This window comes from Lepidochelys kempii, chromosome 3, assembly GCF_965140265.1.
Source record: "Lepidochelys kempii isolate rLepKem1 chromosome 3, rLepKem1.hap2, whole genome shotgun sequence".
Classification (NCBI taxonomy): Eukaryota; Metazoa; Chordata; order Testudines; family Cheloniidae; genus Lepidochelys; species Lepidochelys kempii.
The window spans coordinates 98,910,358-98,929,045 of NC_133258.1; the positions used below are offsets into that span (position 1 = coordinate 98,910,358).

At 40.3% G+C, this 18,688-nt stretch overlaps 1 protein-coding gene across 1 annotated transcript in view; it reads right to left on the reverse strand.

Moving 5' to 3' along the window:
* TMEM244 (transmembrane protein 244) overlaps positions 1 to 18,313 on the reverse strand; it is a 29,488-nt gene extending 11,175 nt beyond the window's left edge. Inside the window, exon 1 of the mRNA XM_073336666.1 lies at positions 18,185 to 18,313. Coding sequence (XP_073192767.1) covers positions 18,185 to 18,313 — 129 coding nt within the window. The remainder of the gene's footprint in view (positions 1 to 18,184) is intronic.
* Between the last annotated feature and the right edge of the window lie 375 nt (positions 18,314 to 18,688).

Consider the following 18,688-nt stretch of genomic DNA (forward strand, 5'->3'; position numbering starts at 1 on the left):
GGAGGAGTTGAGAACCTAAGAAGAAGATCCAGAGGCTTAATCAAGTCCAGTTATTAACCACCAGGAAATGCCCTCCCTATAATTGCCATCATGAGGTGTATGCAAATATACATATAGAAAAACATACAGCTTTTACCCTGTCTTTGTGTCTAGAGCTCCATATGATGCTACTATATAGTTTCACCAACAAGGATATAAACTGCTTTTTAAATAAAAGTTTTAAGAGAGATGATTTGTATAACATAAGACAATTCAAAACCTTATTGAGGCTATTTGTAAAAAAAAAAAAAAAATCCAAGTTTTAGAAAGCAACCCTTATCTAACGGTCAAAGCAAAGATCTGGAAGAAAAAAAAAAAGGCAGTTGGATTCCATTCCATGCTTTGCTACAGACTTCCTGAGACACCTTGGGTACATCATCTAATGCCTGTGTTCCTCGCTATCCTCATCTGTAAAACTGAGGTAACATGACATCACAGCAGAGTTCTGGGGCTTAATTTGTTAACGTGTTTAAAGTGTCTTAAGATCCTCTGGTGAAAGCTGCTATAGACATGTAAAGTATCATAGTTCATAGATTCGACGGTCAGAAGAGACCATTGCGATCATCTAATCTGACCTCCTGCATAACACAGGTCACAAGACTTCCCTGAATTAATTGCTGCAGGTATAATGTATTTTGTAGGCTAATATCTTTTGATAGTAATAACAGATGCTGGCCACTGGAGTCCACTTTGGTTTCTGTCGTTCTGTCATTTTGTATGATGTGCTCTGAGGTATCCATTCACCCCTATATTTAAAAAAACATATGTAGAACGCTCATAGCAAAGTCAGAGATTTGCATGCATGAAACCTTGGTGTGTGCATTAGTTTTAAATGCACACTTAAAACCAGCAAGCAAAAAGTAGCGCCAGATGTTTACAGCACAGTCTGGAGGGCAGGATCATTCTTGAGCAATACAATCAGGAAATACATGTCCTCTCCCTCAACTTCCATACCGTCTAATGTTTTCTCATGCTAGTTAGAGTTTGTGTCCCTCCCTTCCCTTTCTTTAAAAAGCAGCATCTTCTTTCCTCTCACTCCGTGATCCCTTTCAGATTTATCCCCATGTTCCCTCCCATTTTACTTTTATTCTTTCCCTTAACTCCTCCATTTTCATCTCCTTTATCCTATTACCTCCCCTCAACTCCTTCCCAGCACATTCCTTCTTGGCCTCTGCACACTATACAGTTCCCTGTCTCTTTCTTTCTTCACACAGGGGCACCTTTCTCTTCCCATAGTGACTAACCCTTCTCTTTTCCTCATGTTCATCATTCATTTAGGTATTTGCCAGGGCAAGCCCACAACATTTTGGCACCTGAGGCGGAGAGCTCAAATGACGCCCCCATGCCCCCTCACTTGGGCCAAAACTTTGAAAGGTCTCAATTCTGCCTTCTTCCTGTTCTTCTCCTCTCATGGTACTGCTCTGCTACCTACCCCAATAAAGGAGAACTAACAACTTAAAATGCCTTGTTCAAAAATTTTAAGGAACACTTAACTTTCAAACGCCTGAACAGCAAATATAACTTTTCTTGTCTGCAAGGTAAACATTGGCATTTTTATCTGTTTGAATAATCAAAGTGGTGCTTTCCGTGCCTTCTTGGTTGCAAAGATGTGAACTGCTTCCTGCTGAAGGTCCACAGTCTGGGCCAGCTCATGCTCTCTTGAGATGATTGCAAAGCCGAACAGCCTCTCCTGTGTCATTGTGGAGCATAGATGTGGTTTTATTAACTTCAGCTTGGAGAAGCTGCATTCTCCACTGGCAACTGTTACAGGAAGTGTTAGAAGTATGCGCAGAGCAACAAAAGCATTTGGAAAGACGGTGGTCATCTTATTTGTGCACATATATTCCAGAATAGCCTTTGGAGTTGATCCTGCTGAAATGTATCTTGAAAGGGCTTTCAGTTCATCACTATCAATATCGTGCATGTCATCATGTGTCAACACTGTTTCTAGTGCCCTGCATTGCTGGTATAGGTCTTCTTCAGGTAGAGTGAGGAGTTTGGGAATATCATACAACATCCCAAATATAGTGCCGTGTTCCCTGAGCTGCATGAAATGTTCTTCAATTGACCGTATTGCACAATCTAGCACCTGGTTAAAGAATTCAACTTTGAATTGTTGTTTGGAGTCTCTTATGGGATTATCCCATGACTCATAATCAAAATGTCTTCTTCTTCAGTGACTCTTGTATTCTTGAATCGGTGGGAAAATAGCTTCAGTGTGAAGTTCCTCTGCCAAATTCTGTGCACTCTACAGAACGTTTTGAAATCCCTCATCTGACTGGTAAGACTGTAGGTATGACTTGGCTTTGTCCAGTTAGAATCATAGAATATCAGGGTTGGAAGGAACCTCAGGAGGTCATCTGGTCCAACTCCCTTCTCATAGCAGGACCAATCCCCAACTAAATCATCCCAGCCAGGGCTTTATCAAGCCTGACCTTAAAAACTTCGAAGGAAGGAGATTCCACCACCTCCCTAGGTAACGCATTCCAGTGCTTCACCACCCTCCTAGTGAAAAAGTTTTTCCTAATATCCAACCTAAACCACCCCCACTGCAACTTGAGACCATTATTCCTTGTACTGTCATCTGATACCACTGAGAACAGTCTAGATCCATGCTCTTTGGAACCCCCTTTCAGGTAGTTGGAAGCAGCTATCAAATCCCCCCTCATTCTTCTCTTCTGCAGACTAAACAATCCCAGTTCCCTCAGCCTCTCCTCATAGGTCATGTGTTCCAGTCCCCTAATCATTTTTGTTGCCCTCTGCTGGACGCTTTCCAATTTTTCCACATCTTTCTTGTAGTTTGGGGCCCAAAACTGGACACAGTACTCCAGATGAGGCCTCACCAATGTCGAATAGAGGGGAATGATCACATCCCTTGATCTGCTGGCAATGCCCCTACTTATACAGCCCAAAATGCCGTTAGCCTTCTTAGCAACAAAGGCATATGGTTGACTCATATCCAGCTTCTCATTCACCATAACCCTTAGGTCCTTCTCTGCAGAACTGCTACCTAGCCATTCGGTCCCTAGTCTGTAGAGGTGCATGGGATTCTTCCGTCCTAAGTGCAGGACTCTGCACTTGTCCTTGTTGAACCTCAGCAGATTTCTTTTGGACCAATCCTCTAATTTGTCTAGGTCCCCCTGTATCCTATCCCTACTCTCCATCGTATCTACCACTCCTCCCAGTTTAGTGTCATCTGCAAACTTGGTGAGGGTGCAGTCCACCCCATCCTCCAGATCATTAATGAAGATATTGGACAAAACCAGCCCCAGGACCCTTGGGGCACTCCGCTTGATACTGGTTGCCAACTAGACATGGAGCCATTGATCACTACCCGTTGAGCCCGATGATCTAGCCAGCTTTCAATCCACCTTATAGTCCATTCATCTAGCCCATACTTCTTTAACTTGCTGGCAAGAATACTGCGGGAGACCGTATCAAAAGCTTTGCTAAAGTCAAGGAATAATGCGTCGACTGCTTTCCCCTCATCCACAGAGCCAGTTATTTCGTTATAGAACGCAATTAGACTAGTCAGGCATGACTTGCCCTTGGTGAATCCATGCTGACTGTTCCTGATCACTTTCCTCTCATCTGTGTGCTTCAGAATTGATTCCTTGAGGACCTGCCCCATGATTTTTCCAGGGACTGAGGTGAGGCTGACTGGCCTGTAGTTCCCCGGATCCTCCTTCTTCCCTTTTTTAAAGATGGGCACTACATTAGCCTTTTTCCAGTCTTCTGGGACCTCCCCCAATTGTCATGAGTTTTCAAAGATAATGGCCAATGGCTCTGCAATCATATCCGCCAACTCCTTTAGCACTCTCGGATGCAGCGCATCTGGTCCCATGGACTTGTGCTCGTCCAGCTTTCCTAAATAGTCCCGAACCACTTCTTTCTCCACAGAGGGCTGGTCACCTCCTCCCCATGCTGTGCTGCCCAGTGCAGTAGTCTGGGAGCTGACCTTGTTCATGAAGAAAAAGGCAAAAAAAGCATTGACTACATTAGCTTTTTCCACATCCTCTGTCACTAGGTTGCCTCCCTCATTCAGTAAGGGGCCCACACTTTCCTTGAGTTTCTTCTTGTTGATAACATACCTGAAGAAACCCTTCCTGTTACTCTTAACATCTCTTGCTAGCTGCAACTCCAAGTGTGATTTGGCCTTTCTGATTTCACTCCTGCATTCCTGAGCAATATTTTTATACTCTTCCCTGGTCATTTGTCCAATCTTCCACTTCTTGTAAGCTTCTTTTTTGTGTTTAAGATCAGCAAGGATTTCACTGTTCAGCCAAGCTGGTCACTTGCCATATTTACTATTCTTTCTACACATCGGGATGGGTTGTTCCTCTAACCTCAATAAGGATTCTTTAAAATACAGCCAGTTGTCCTGGACTCCTTTCCCCCTCAAGTTATTCTACCAAGGGATCCTGCCCATCAGTTCCCTGAGGGAGTCAAAGTTTGCTTTTCTGAAGTCCAGGGTCCGTATTTTGCTGCTCTCCTTTCTTCCTTGTGTCAGGATCCTGAACTCCACCATCTCATGGTCACTGCCTCCCAGGCAGTTGTTCCATTGCTCCAGATATACCAAAGTCAACACCTTGGAGTCTCTTGCTTACAACGTTTATTTCAAACAGTATGTGAAATAACACAGAACGCCAAAACACTAAGGCACACAGAAATTTGAAGTTCTGTATGTTTCTGGTGATTCCATTTCCCTCTGCCACTGTTCTCCCACGAACAGTTCCTGTCATAGCATTATCCTCCATAACGGCAACTATGGCATCATCTATCTTCCCAATTTGGTGTTTGATAGGCTTTATCACCTCCACTCGACTTTCCCATCGTGTGGCACTCAGTGGTTTCAGTGTCAGAGAGGATGTTCCCAGATGTTGCTTCAAAATTTGCCATCGATGAGTTGATGCAGAGAAAAATACATAGATGCTTTGAATTACATTAAAAAATTCAGCAGCCTCACTAGAAGCTGATGCTGCATCACTAACACCAAGTTCAATGAATGAGAACTGCATGGGACAAAAAAAGCTCGAGGGTTTAACTCTCGGATCCATGTCTGCACTCCTCTGTTCTTTGCTCTCATGTTGGCACCATTATCGTAGCCCTGACCTCTCATGTCAGCTATCGCAATTCCCGTATCTTCCAGCTTTTTAAGAAGCACATTTGTCATACCAGCTCCTGTAGTATCATCAATGTCAATAAATTCTAGAAAGGGCTCTCTGACAGTCACCATTGCAGGGACATTTTCACTAGGTTCTGTTGTTACAAAACGTACCATTAAAGTCATTTGTTCCGTTTGGCTGATGTCAGGTGTGCAGTCCAGAATAACAGAGTAATATCTTGCTGACTTCAGATCTGCCACAATCTTCTGTTTGACTTTTGTTGCCAGTAACTGTATGATCTCATTTTGAATTGTTTTTCCAAGGTAGTGGTGTGTGTACATTTCTTGGGTGGTGACTTTTGTAGATGCTCCTGGAGTACAGAATCAAACTCAGCCATCAGCTCCACAATTTTAAGGGAGTTTCCATTGTTTGGCACATACAGCTGATCTGAAGTGCCACACAGTGCTAGGTTTTGGGTAGCAAGCATACTCACAATGGCAATGAGCCTTTTCAGAACATTTTGCCAGTAAAGAGACTTTGATGCAATTTTCTCTTGATGCTGATCATCTATGGTGGCCTTTAACCTTAGTCTCATCTCAAGCTCTTTCCACCTATGGAATGCTCTCTGGTGGTTTGCTGCCTTCTGATGGCATGCCAGATTTCTAGCCAGATTCTTCTCGTCCTTTGTTCCTGTAGAACCCGATGTGGCTGGAACATTAGACTGGAAGAGTTTGCAACAAAAACAGTATCCAGCATTCTGGGTTTTTGTGTACATAAGCCATGGCCTCTCCACTTTGTCACCATTGGGGATTTCACGCCAGTAATGTGTTGGATGGTAACTTCTATTTTCATTGTCTTTGTGGAACATGAAGTTTTTCACTTGCTGTGGCCCATGCAGTACAAGGAAGTCCCTCAGGCTACTGCTCACGTGGGTCCACAGTCCAGGATCATCTAGACTTAAGGAACTAAACTCAGCAGCAGCTGTTTCTTGCACCTCCACCACACTCTTCCCTGATCTACACTTTTCTATAGTAATGTGCATGGTTACATCCATTTGAGATGGAGATACGGATGCTGCAGTAGCTGCCAGGTCACCTGCACTCTGACTGACTGGAAGATCAGGCATCTCCTCACCACTCACAACCTTACTGGGGCCGGAAGGCTCGCCGTGAACATTTGTGTCTATGTATCTCAGGACAGCTCCTTCCTGCTTAGATAGAAAAGCTTCCTTTGCTTTCTTTCTTTTTCTGAATGCTGCCCCAGAGGGGTGTTTTCTTCTTTCACTCATGACTGGTGTTCTGTGCCAGGTATAGTGGCTCTCAACACTCAATTGAAGGGGACAAATAAGCAGGCTGGTAGCAGGGCCTGAGTGAGGGAACATATCAGCATCTTAAGGGCCTATCTGGCTCCTACTACTTCAGTTGACTGCCTGTTCTCCTCAGGTTGGTTCAGGGAAGCCACAGGAAGCTCCCCGAGAAGCTGGTGTTAATCAGTCCAGGCTCCTAGGGGTGCTAGAGAGGTACATAAGAGGCTCCTCCTCCTCTTTCTCCCTGTAGCTGCTGCTGCTTTCTGTTATTGCCTCTCACCTTTTCTCCTGCCTGCCTGTTATGCCTCTTGTGCCCTCCTTCCTCCAGCACAGCACTCCACCATCTCTGTGCATCTAGAGCAGAGAGAATACATATGCACCAGCAGCAGACCCAATTTTCTACTCTCTGGGTCCTAGTGGTGCCCTCCCACAGTCTGGCACTTGAGGCCACCGCCTCAGTTCACCTCACGGTAAGGCCAACCTTGGTATTTGCTGTTAGTATAAAATTTGTACAAAGCTGAAGGCATTTGCAGCTTGGTAAATTCCAGTAATTATTTTTATATTGGTAGGCAAGACACAGCGTTTATGCTCTGGGCCTAATTCTTCACTGCTTTTGCACCTTGGTAACCATTTACACCTGTGCAAAGTGACTGTAAACTGCTAATATTCTGGTAGCATTTTACACCCACTTTGCATAGGGGTAAGTGACTGCACAAGGTGCCAGGTGATGGAAAATCAGGTCCTCAGCATAATCATGTTAATCTTTGTTACAAGGAGCTGTCATCTATCCCGAGGGCAGATTGACTTCAATCCTACTGGGAACTATAGGAGATGATGCCCAATTTTGCTTGTTAGCCTTTAGCATTACTCTCATTGAAAGCAATAGAGATGGCAAAAAGTTTGAAAGAGGGCAGTACTTTGTGGAATTCTTCGCAGAATAACATTCTTCTTCTGCAAGTACTACATATATTCAACAGAGAAGGCAGGCAAAGCAAACTTGGGGATAGGGTGAAGGGCAATTTGCAGGACAGGAGCGAGGGTGAGGTAGAGAAAATGTGCACAGAAAAATGTGGAGATCATGGGATGGGGAAAACTAGCCACTTGCTTTGGCTGCTTTGTGCTGATCCAAAGTGGCATAGAGCAGCCAGTGTATTCTAGTAAATCTGGCACTAAAAGCTTTGTTGTTTGTTTTATTTTGTTTTGTTTGTTTTTTAAACCCACAATCACAAGTTTGGTACTTGAGCTGGTCAGAAATGTTTTCCCCACAGAAAATGTCAATGTTTTGTCAAAAACTGACATTTGTTTGGTTTGCAGGGTTTGCTAACAAATATTAAAAAGTTTTGAGTAAAGCAGTTATTTCACATGAAAATTTCCATTTTGTCAGAAACCCAATTTTCCACAGAGGGGAATTTTTGAGGGAAATTTTTGACCAGCCTTGCTTGACATAATATGCAGTTAAACACACACACACACACAACCTTAACTCTCTCTTGTAATGACAACACAATGAAAAACCTGAACAAAAGTCTGTCTTTAAATTCAATTTAATCTAATCTGCAACTGCAAACACTACTATACACTACTTCTAATTTCATGGTTATTGCATGGTATCTCCTGAGGGAAGAATTAGGGTTGTTTGGGTGCTTTAGAAGTGCATTTCAGTAACTTAACATGTTTGAATTTCTTTTAAATTTAACTTTTAACTCTGAATTAAATATTTGGTAACAGTTGGCTAATGTGTTCTGAGCTAAGTGGTTGTTCAGTTTCTGAAAACTCATTTCTATGAGGCCCACAAATGTTAAGCCGTATTGGCATTATGCCATAAATGTTGCACATTCATGATCCCAATTTAAAACACTACCACACTGGTGTAAGTTATTTCCATCATCTAGGTTTGCTGGTGAGTTTTAGTCTCATCTAGTCCTGTCTTTTAGATAGTCCCTGCGCCAGAAGCTAGCCATGTCTTCATCTGTGTCTCGTACAGTTCCAGTGCTTAAAAACTAATGGTATGCTGTACAGGGTTTGAAATGAAGGGCTGCAGGGGGAAATAGTTTCCTTTTTTTATTTACTATATGTGAGGAGATGAAAGGGAATGCAAGTTCCTTTTATTTAAGTCTTGCTAGAACTTTTGAACTCCTGCTAGATTCTCACACATTCATAACAATAACCAATAAACAAGAGACTCTTCCTTTCATAACACTGTAATTACAGAGGCTTAGAGAATTTTCTTTCTTAAAAATTACTTGATATAAATGTTTGCTCTTAACTTCTATATAGATAAAGAACATATCTCATCAAAATATATTCATTATATATATGTATTAATTTCATATAGTGCTTTTGTTCTCCATATGCTGGATGATATTGATATATGTGTGTGTGTGTGTACAGAGGAGGGAGAGAGAGAGAATGTTAATCTGCAGAGGTAAATAGGTCACAATGTCAATTCTGATAGTAGTTTATATAGATTAATTGAATTTAATGTGGTTATTTACAGGTATGGGATGACTTAGACTAAGGAAGATTTAGGAGTACATTTTCAAAGAGATGTATGACACAGGCACAAATCCTTTCCTTTGTTAATAAATCCTGGGCATGTAACATCCAACATTCTGCTCTGCACCTTCACTTCAGTGAAAATACCTCTTTTCTTGCAAAGAAAATGATACTTTCTCACTTTATTTTATTAAGAGGGCTCTTCTGTTATATTTTTTCTACTACCTTTAGCTGAATCATAGTTTGTTTGGTTTCAGCGCCCTCATGATCTGACTCGTGGAAAGTTGTAGAAGTTTGTTCCTTAAGAGTACATCTTAAGCAATACATACAATACAGAAAACTGATCAGCCAATCTAAATGGTAGTTGCTAACCTATCAAGACATTTTATGCTATTTTAAGTAATTTGGGAGTCTCTGGGGCCATTGAATGTCTAAGATGAGTGTTAGTCTTTTTTAACATCCTTTATGATCAGCGTGGGGGAAGAAGCACATTCACTAATTATATTTGTATATGATTCTAGGTGTGAACATTAACAATACAAAAGCATCTAGAGAGGTTACAGGTATGGGGCCTAATCCTGCAAGTTGCTGACCACTTCTGTAAAATGCCAAACACGCTCAATTCCTAACATCAGCTGAACTGAACTGACATCAGTGGGAGTTGGGAAGCCTCTGTCGCTTTCTGGATCAGGTCTTTGAGCAGCAAAATAAACTGAGATTCAAATTGGAAAGATGCATATTGATATAGAGAAAAATTCCAACCATAGATAATCAATGGGTGAGAATTCCAGGCAAAGGAGCTATGCAAAAAAAAAAAAAAAAAGACCTAGAAGTGATAGTATTCAGGAATTGGCTATGAACTTGCACTGCAACAGGATGGCAAAAATAGGTTGCAGGCTGCATATGATGACATGTTGCAGCAGAGACCAGAGAAGTGAGTCCCTTTCTGTGTGACATTGATGACACCACACATAGAACAATGTAAATAATTCTAGGCAACACAATACCAGAAAGACATTAACAAACTGGAGGGAATTTAGAGAACAGCAGTAAAAATTAATTAAGGGCTGGAACTGACTTCTGAAGAAAGAGTAAAAATTAAATGTGTATGATTGGGATATAAGAATTGTATACTTAATATATGAAGAGGGACAGGAATTGTTTGGAGTACAATTAAGTGTCATGGGAGGAAACAAAGCTGGTCAAAAATAAAAATTCATGAGACAGTTTGAAATGTCAAGTTGTTTCCATTTTGTGGAAATTAAAGGGGACTCATTTTATTTTGATCAAATTGTTCAGAAATAATTTTATTAAAATCAGTTACTGAATATTTTCATTTCCCCTAAATAGGATTTTGGTGAGCAGAACATTGGATTGTTCTTAAAAAAAAACTTGAAATATGTTTTCAAATGTTCCTAATACATTTACCCAAAACCAAAAAAGGAAAAAGTCAAGTTTGTAATATAATTTCTTAGTTTTGAAAAAGGCTATTTTCCAGCAAAATCCAGCCACTTCCAAAGCTTGATTTACTTTGGTAATTATTGCTAGATCTTTTTGAATGATCTTCCACATAGTGAAAATCATGCCTACAGAATGGGGGATTGTATACAGGAAAGCAGTCACTCTGAAAAGAATTTAGGGGTAGTACTGGGCAGACAACTGAAGATGAGCTCCCAGCATGATGCTGTGGCAAAAAGGGCTAATGAGATATTTGGATGTATAAGCAGGAGCAGTGAGGAGAGGGGAGGTGATTTTACCTCTGTATATGGCCTAGGTGAGACCAATACTGGAATACTGAATCCATTCTGGTGTCCACAATTTTAAAAGGCTGTTAGAAAAGGCACAGAGCAGAATTACAGAAATGATTCAAGGGCTGGAAAAAATGCCTTTCAGTGAGAGATTTGAAAAGCTTAATCTGTTTAGTTACCAAAAAAAAGATAGAGAGGTGAATTGATTATGCATGGGGGGAAAACCAGCAGGTACTACAGGGCTCTTGTCTGGGAGCTGAAGCCAGACAAATTCAAGTTAGAAATAAGATGCACATTTTTAACAGGGAGGGTGATTAACCATTGGAACAAACTACTAAGGGAAGTGGTAGATTCTCCATCTCGATGTCTTCACATCAGTACTGGGTGCATTTCTGGAAGATATGGTTTAGCCAAACATGTTATGCTCTTAGTCAAACACAGTTTATTAGGCTCAATACAGGTGGATGGAATGCTGTGGCCTGTGATCTACAGGAGATTGGACTAGATTATCTAATGATCCTTTTTGGCCTTGAAATCTTTGAATGTTTGAGTGCCAAAGCACTAGAGAGTATAAAGAGAACAATCTTGTATTGGCAGAATCATGGGCAACATAAATCTAACATTCCACCCCCCCCACCCCCCCGTTTTAAATTTTTATGATTCTTTGCTAATTCCTGAAAGGAGAGCAAAATAAGGCATGTATTCTGGTACATGTAGCTTTCCCTTCAAAAACTTTTGTGCTCGTGCAGTAGGACAAAATGCACTGCCATCGTGTCTGAAACAGGTTGAATTTTTTTTGTCAATCTTTTATAATTTTGTGTACCAGATAAAGTCAAAAATAATCTCATCCCCTCCCAACCAGCCAACGAAACAAGCAAGTAAAATGTCTTCATCCTGTACAATCTGGGACTGAAAGCATAACCTTCCACTCCTCCCGTGGCCCTTTTCCAAATTAAAGTTGGCTAAATATCTCTTATGATCTGGTCAGTTCCATATAATCCTCCAACTTTTGCTTAAATGTAATATTATGAGACTTCACCACCTCCCCTGGAAGTCAATCCACCAGGCTACAAAATAATAATAATTAAAAAAAAAAACCCCAAAACCCAAAAGTATAATTTTTAGTACAATTTTGTAGATGTAGTTTACATTGCACTTAACTAATTAGATATGCATTTCATGGAGGTCTCTAACTTTGTTAGCAGCTGAATTAGGATGGCATATCTTATCAGCTGAGATGCAAGGTTGTGCTGTAATGAAAGCTGTGTTGCAGGGGGAGGAGACATGGACTTAAGTGAAAATATCAGCTCTGGAGGAAAGGTGTGAGCTGATGTCCTGTTGACCCTTACATATCCTAGGTTAAATTCTGACCCTACTGAATTTTGTGACAAAACTCTCAGTGACTTCAGTGGGGCCAGGATTTCACCTCTGGTCTCCAACATATCATTAGCCACTGCTTCAGGAATGGAGTAGTCTCTTATTTTGCTTTGATTATGCTCAAGTAGGCTAGAGAAATGCATTTACTTAGATGCCAGGAATTCACCACTAAAAGAATGACATCAACAATTAAAGTTCTTTGGACATTTCCAGAAGTATTAAATTCTGCTTCATTTTTAAAGTATTTTGCCATTGGAATTTAAATATAGTTGTTAAAAAGTCTCAAAAATCCAATGTTCCATGTATTTCCCCCCTTTCTAAAACATCCATTCAAAATGCATTTTCTTTAAAAGTAAAACCCACAAATAAATTGTGAGTCATAGTTATTTATTTATATGTTTATGCAATTTAAGGAAAGAATGGAAGAACCTGTGGTGGTAGATTGGAGAGCTCAAGTTTAGGGTTTTATTAGGCATTTCTAAGAATTATATCTAGCAAACTACGCCCTATTTACATCTGTATCAGATGCATGTTGTAGTATTCCCTATCAGCACCAAAAGGAGGTAGTAGTGCACTTTTCACTTGATTATTCAGAAACTGAAAACTGGAAAGTATGCTGTCACAACAAAGGCAACTGTTTTGTTTTAAATACCTGCTGTAACCGCATTATGCAATAAGTACTATAAAATGATCTAAAATGCATACAAACTTGGTTATTTTTACCTTGGTCTCAGGAAGATTGATCTTAAGAGCCATGCACACATCATAAGTAAAAGGAAGTGATGCAGTTACATTCCTTATGTCAACGTCAGCTGGAAAAAGAAGCTATTTTTCACTCAAAAAGTGCTCCTGTAGGTGCAGTATAAGACTGAGTAAAGCAACTTTATTGGATTAAACTGAACCAAGACACAAGCCATCTGTGAGCTAACTATAAGCTGCTGGGGCCCAAACAGAAAATCCTTACTAGCTCATTAAATCCTCATATTGTTTGTAGAGATGGTCAACCAAAACATGCTTGTAATATGTCTTGACCAAGTCTGCAAATAGAAAGCAGCAAATGATAATTTCTATTCTCTATGCAGTGTTCTTTGATTACAGTTAATAGCAGTTTTAAAGTCTCTCACCTCCAATTAGTTTTACAGTCCTTAAAATTAATTTTATATTCCTATTTACTTTCAATCTGGAAAGGTACATTCTTTTTGTTCTTTGTTAGCACTTTTCTGAAAGCTACATTGTATTACATCAGCTATAATTCATATTTAATCAGATATGGTTATGTTATGTTTTGTGAAGAAATGCTAGTCTTGTGATATTGCCTTTCTCTTTTTCCTGAATCTTATTTTGTTGCTTGGGTGGTATGGAATTTAGCAGGTTTTCTAGCAGATCCATCCGTTACTGAGCAGTTCTTTAATGGATTTGGATTTCAACTTTGACAGATGACAGCTTGGTATAACATAGCTATATATATTTTTAGGGATCAGGCGATACAACACAATGGTTCTAGAAGCCGAAAATGAATGGATTATTAAGTGAATTTCTTTACCATCATTAAAATCTGAGAAATGAGAATTAACATTTTTGGATTTCTATGAGACAAAATTAAAATTATTTATTTTAAAACATAATCTATGCTCTACAAACCAGAGTTCCTGCATGTGTATTGCACCTCTCATGGTATGTATAATCTCACATTGTAAATACTGTAGGGAAATAGTTACGTTTTTGTGGGAAATTGCCCCCAGTGCCAAAGACCAACACAATACCTATGCATCTTTTAAGGCCTATTTTGAGGATATAAACAGTGCCCAGACCTTGTTCTGGACCTACAGGAATAGGTTGCAAACAAGCAATAACCTGGAATTAATTCACATAAACTGTAGGATTAAATAGCAAATTTAATTAGTAAAAATCATAATGAATTAGTCTGTAATAATCTGTTTGCAAACAGAACAAAACATTAGGTTTATGGACTAATTTTTTTCACAAGGAACCAATTCAACCAGCTCCAAATTATCCGATGAGATCTAGGTGCCCAACTCTCATTGAAATGTAATGGAAATTGGATGACTAGTTCCTTAGGCTTCTTTGAAAATCCTAAATTCAATTTACTTTACACCGTGTCATAAATGTCAATGTTTTTAGTAAGGTGGCAACCTAAGGTAGACTCAGAAAAGCCAAGTATTCATAGAATGCCTTTGATCCTAAAAGAGCCTAAAACGCTTAATAAACTATATACAGACACCGCCATTGACAGGATTGTAGCCAGGTAGCACGCAAAATGCTGCACCACAGGGAAATTTTCGCCAAGACTCTTATGAAGATCCCATGGCATTTTCATATATGTCCACATAGAATCCAGGTCTTGTCTGCCATGAGGTGTCTTAAATATGTTTGTTTATTCACAGTGAAAAAAGTAGAGATGGGTGGCTTCTTTTTTTTTTTTTTTTTTGGATGAATAGTAATGCATATTTTGGATCACCAAATCTATTCATAAATTTGAGTTGAATTTGTGAATAATTGCAGCTGAAAAAAATTGGATTTTTCTTTTAAGTTGAAATGGCTCGTTTCAGTGGTTTCAGAATGAAACATATTGAATTTTCATTTCGGAACAGCCTTTTGTTTAGAAATTGAGCTTTTAAAAAAAAATTTGGAGGTAAAAAAAACAAACTCCAAATGACCAAAAACAAAAATAAAAAAACTGAAAAAACATTGTTTTGTTTCAGCAAGAATAAGTGGGGAAAAATCAATTTAGGTTCAGACTGAACTTTTTTTTTCAGATTTTTCAGTTCGGCCCCATAATGAGGCAGAGTGGCCTCATTCCAGTACAGAAGGGGGTTAAATCACCCTACTGGGCTCAGCTAATTCCATGCCACCCCCCTCGCAGGAAGTGTGGGGGTGGGGCAGTAGGTATAAGAACAGGGCCCTGCAACTCAGTTGGAGCCAGCCGTCTCTCCCAGGGAGCAGAACTGCCAGCGGAGCCCATGACCGGCTGTGGCAGGTGACGACTGCCCTGAGCCAACCTGGAGAGTAGACAAACGGCTGCCCCAGGAGATGGAAAATCCTGCAGAGGGAGAGGAAAGCAGGTTGCTCAGTACAGAGACTGGGAAATCAGGTCTCTGCAGCCATAAAGCAGCCCCACCAGATGCTGGTAGGAGGTAGCCTAGGAGAATGAGACATTGGTCCCGTTGTGGTGCTGAGAGGTGAGGCAGTGACCCCATGTTTTCCCATCAACCCTGCGATGGGTTCACCTGTCACTTCTAGGTCTCTGGGCTGTGATCCACTGGAGCAGGGTGGGCCTGGGTCTCCCTATCACCAGCCCTGCACTCGAACCCTGAGACCGAAAGCCTGAGCTGCTGGTTCCCCTCAGCCAATCAGGCAATTCTGATATAGCTGGCCTGTGTTCATTAATCTGCCTGGAGAGTGAGCTAGCTAGTCCCATGCTTAGCTGCAGGCCTTCATTCCTGACACCTTCTTAACTTGCTGTCCGGACGTATTGTTTATACGTTTTATGACTATTTCATATAAGCCCACAACTGTTCGTAGTTTGGTTTGACGGTATCACAAAACTAGTCAATAACTAAAGGAACCATTCCTATAGTCATACTACATACACATCTCACTGAAGTGAATGGATGTTTTGTGCCGTGCAGCTCCCTAGCAAGATATAACCTAAGATACAGAGTTAAGACCAGAAGAGCATTTGTTTGGTAATGTCAATAAACTAAATACATCTAAACTAATGGACAGATCTGTAAATATAGAAATTCAATAACATGGAGGCACTAAAAATGAGCAAGGCTCAACCATGTGGAGATTATCCAGATTCTGTGATGGAAATTTACTAGTGTTATAAAGGATAGCAACATCAGAACACAAGTACAGCTGTCTCCATCTGCAGATAGGGAGGCTCTACACCTACACATCTAGAGTAGCAGAATATAACTTGAAAAGGAAATTTTAGTACCTGCTAATTTTCTGGTTTTGTTCCAGTGATTGGCAGATTCTGGCAGGACAGCTGAGGGAACATGGTGAAAATGCATGTTTTAAGAATAATCATCAAATTTTGTTCAATCTGTACATTGAATCACTGTCAGGGATGGCCAAAGTTTAGCCTATAAAACAAGCCCAGTCCACAGACTTCTTGGTTGTGACCTATGCTTGCCGATGAAGGTGGGCACGTGCCCAGATCAAGACAGAAAAGTATGGGGTTTTTTATAGTGTTGGCAGGTTGTACCTTCATATAACATATTTTAATATATTTTCCTCCCACCCAGCCTAGCTAGCTGGGTTGCAGGTGAGTCTAGTTTGAAAGAGGCGAGGAGAATGAGAACTGAAACAAAGTGTTCCTTTGGTGAGTGGGTCTGCCTGAGGCCAGCTCTAGGGGAGGCAGGCACTGTTGGGTGAGGGCTCTGGCTGCATTAAAATTTTGTTGGACTGCTTTAGGCAATGTGGTCTTGCCTCAGTCCTTCAGATGCCTTCCATGTTACAGTATGAATTATGTTAATAAGATGTGGCTATCAGGCTCAAAACAAAGTTGTCAATTTGGCTTCCATTGAGGATACCTCATGATCTCTACTGCACCCAAGAAGTTAAAAGAATCAAACTTAACTCATAAATGTCATCATAAATTTTTCATTTACAACTTGCAAATAAATAGCATTTTTTAAAGCTTCAGTTGGCTTGATAGGAAAAATAGAAAACAGCATCTTTTGTTTGGTTGGTTACTGACACTGCTGGAATTACACTTTATCAGAACTATTTAAATGAAGGCTTTGAAAACGTTGGCAGAAGAACTAATGTCATAGGAGTTATTTGTTCAAATGTAGAAGTAAATTTTGTCGTTTGTGAAAGGTACATTATTAAAAGCACTGAAAATGAAGTCTTCCGTTTATCCAGAGAGAGGATAGAGTACTGTTGCAGTAGTGAAAACTGTCTACACTGGTTCCCTCCTGTGTGCCTAAACCCAAGTTAATTATCCATGTCAGAAAATTTAATATTTGGCCTTTCTGCTGAGATTCCAACCAACGTACCAATTATCATAGGCCCAAATTCTGAAGTCCTTATTTTATTCAGACAGAACTCCCATGGGTGTCAGTGGGAGTTTTTTATGAGAAAGAACTAAGGAAAAAATAAGGAAGGGGCTTCAAGAGTTGGCTCACAAAAGAGAAGAGATGTAGGTAGCAAAACTGTTGCCACCTGCTCCGTTTCTCTGTCAAAGTTTGCTTCTCTCCTTGGTTTGGCAGAGCCAGAATCTGGCTGTAGGAACATGGTGGGAGTGAAAATGGAATATATTTGTTCTATTTTCTGTTAAAGTTTGCTAGTTAATACTAATATTGTTTTTAATATTTGTACATGCACCCAATAACAACTGGTGGGCAGAATTTTAAAGTAAACAAATAAAATAGAGAGCCCTGAACCTGTAGGTAGCCAGTTCAAATCCATCCTAGGTTGGTAGTGAGTGGAATTTACTACCATAGGATAGTTGTAGAGGCTATGTGAAATGGTCTGGGGGACTCAGTCTAGTTTATAGTACACAGGTGTCTTGGCACAAAAATACACTGCTATAATCACTGCCCTTTTTGGCACTCTAAAAATAGAAGTCAAGGTTGATCAGGCAGGAATTCCTTTTTTATTCTTCAAGGTGGTCCCACCAACTCGAGCTTTGAGGAACATTGGTAGGACAATATGGGGAAGCTTGCACTGCCAATACCCATGGTGTACTTGTTAATAAAAGTAGAAGATTATGCTTTATTTTCCCCCTTTAATGTTTTTGTCTTTGTTCTCATAAGCAGGAATTTAAGTAAACTTACTTGAGATCTTTTACTCTATGCTTTTAGGACACATAGTAAATTGCACAGTACATAATTTCTCCCTTTCATGCTATCTTCCTTTTGTTGTTCATTGTTGATTGGCATTTGAGCTGGGTGATTGTTCCAGAATAGCAGGTCCATGAGCAAAAAGAGGCTGCATACACACAGCAGTGACCAGGACTGTAAGTTGTCCTGCTCAGTGACAGGCAACACAGAGAAAAGATTTGTTTTTTTCTGGAATCTCTCCAGATGTACTTTTGCGAGAAAGTTTTGAAGAGATATTGTTAGCCAGATGCCATATACCTTTGTATTAGAAAATGTGCCATCTGTTAAAGAATTGGATTCCAATTTCTTCTGTGCTTCATGTAGTGGCTGAAGTGTTTCACTCAGGAGTTCGAGTTTTGTTCGAAGGTTTTGCCTAATTTCTTGCATAGTTGCTTGAGATTTCAGCTTTTAGGCTTTTCCACTGTTGAACTTTGTGATCTAAAAGTTGCACTAAGATACCCCATGCCTTCTGAACACTCTGTGCAGCCAAATACAGACTAAACCATCTCTTTGCAAACATCATAGAAGAGTTTTTTTGTTTTACTTGAATGCTTGAAAACTGCACAAGCATCTATTATAAACTTTTTAAAATCAGCCATTTGGGGAACACCTGGTGCATGAGAGACAGCAAGGTGCAGCATGTGAGCTGGGCAAGACAAACAAAGCAATTCAGGTTTTTCATTCAGCTTTACATCTTGTGTGGACTTTGTGCAGTAAGAAGCTGACTTGGAATTCACTATTGCCATGTCCTTCTAGGTAACT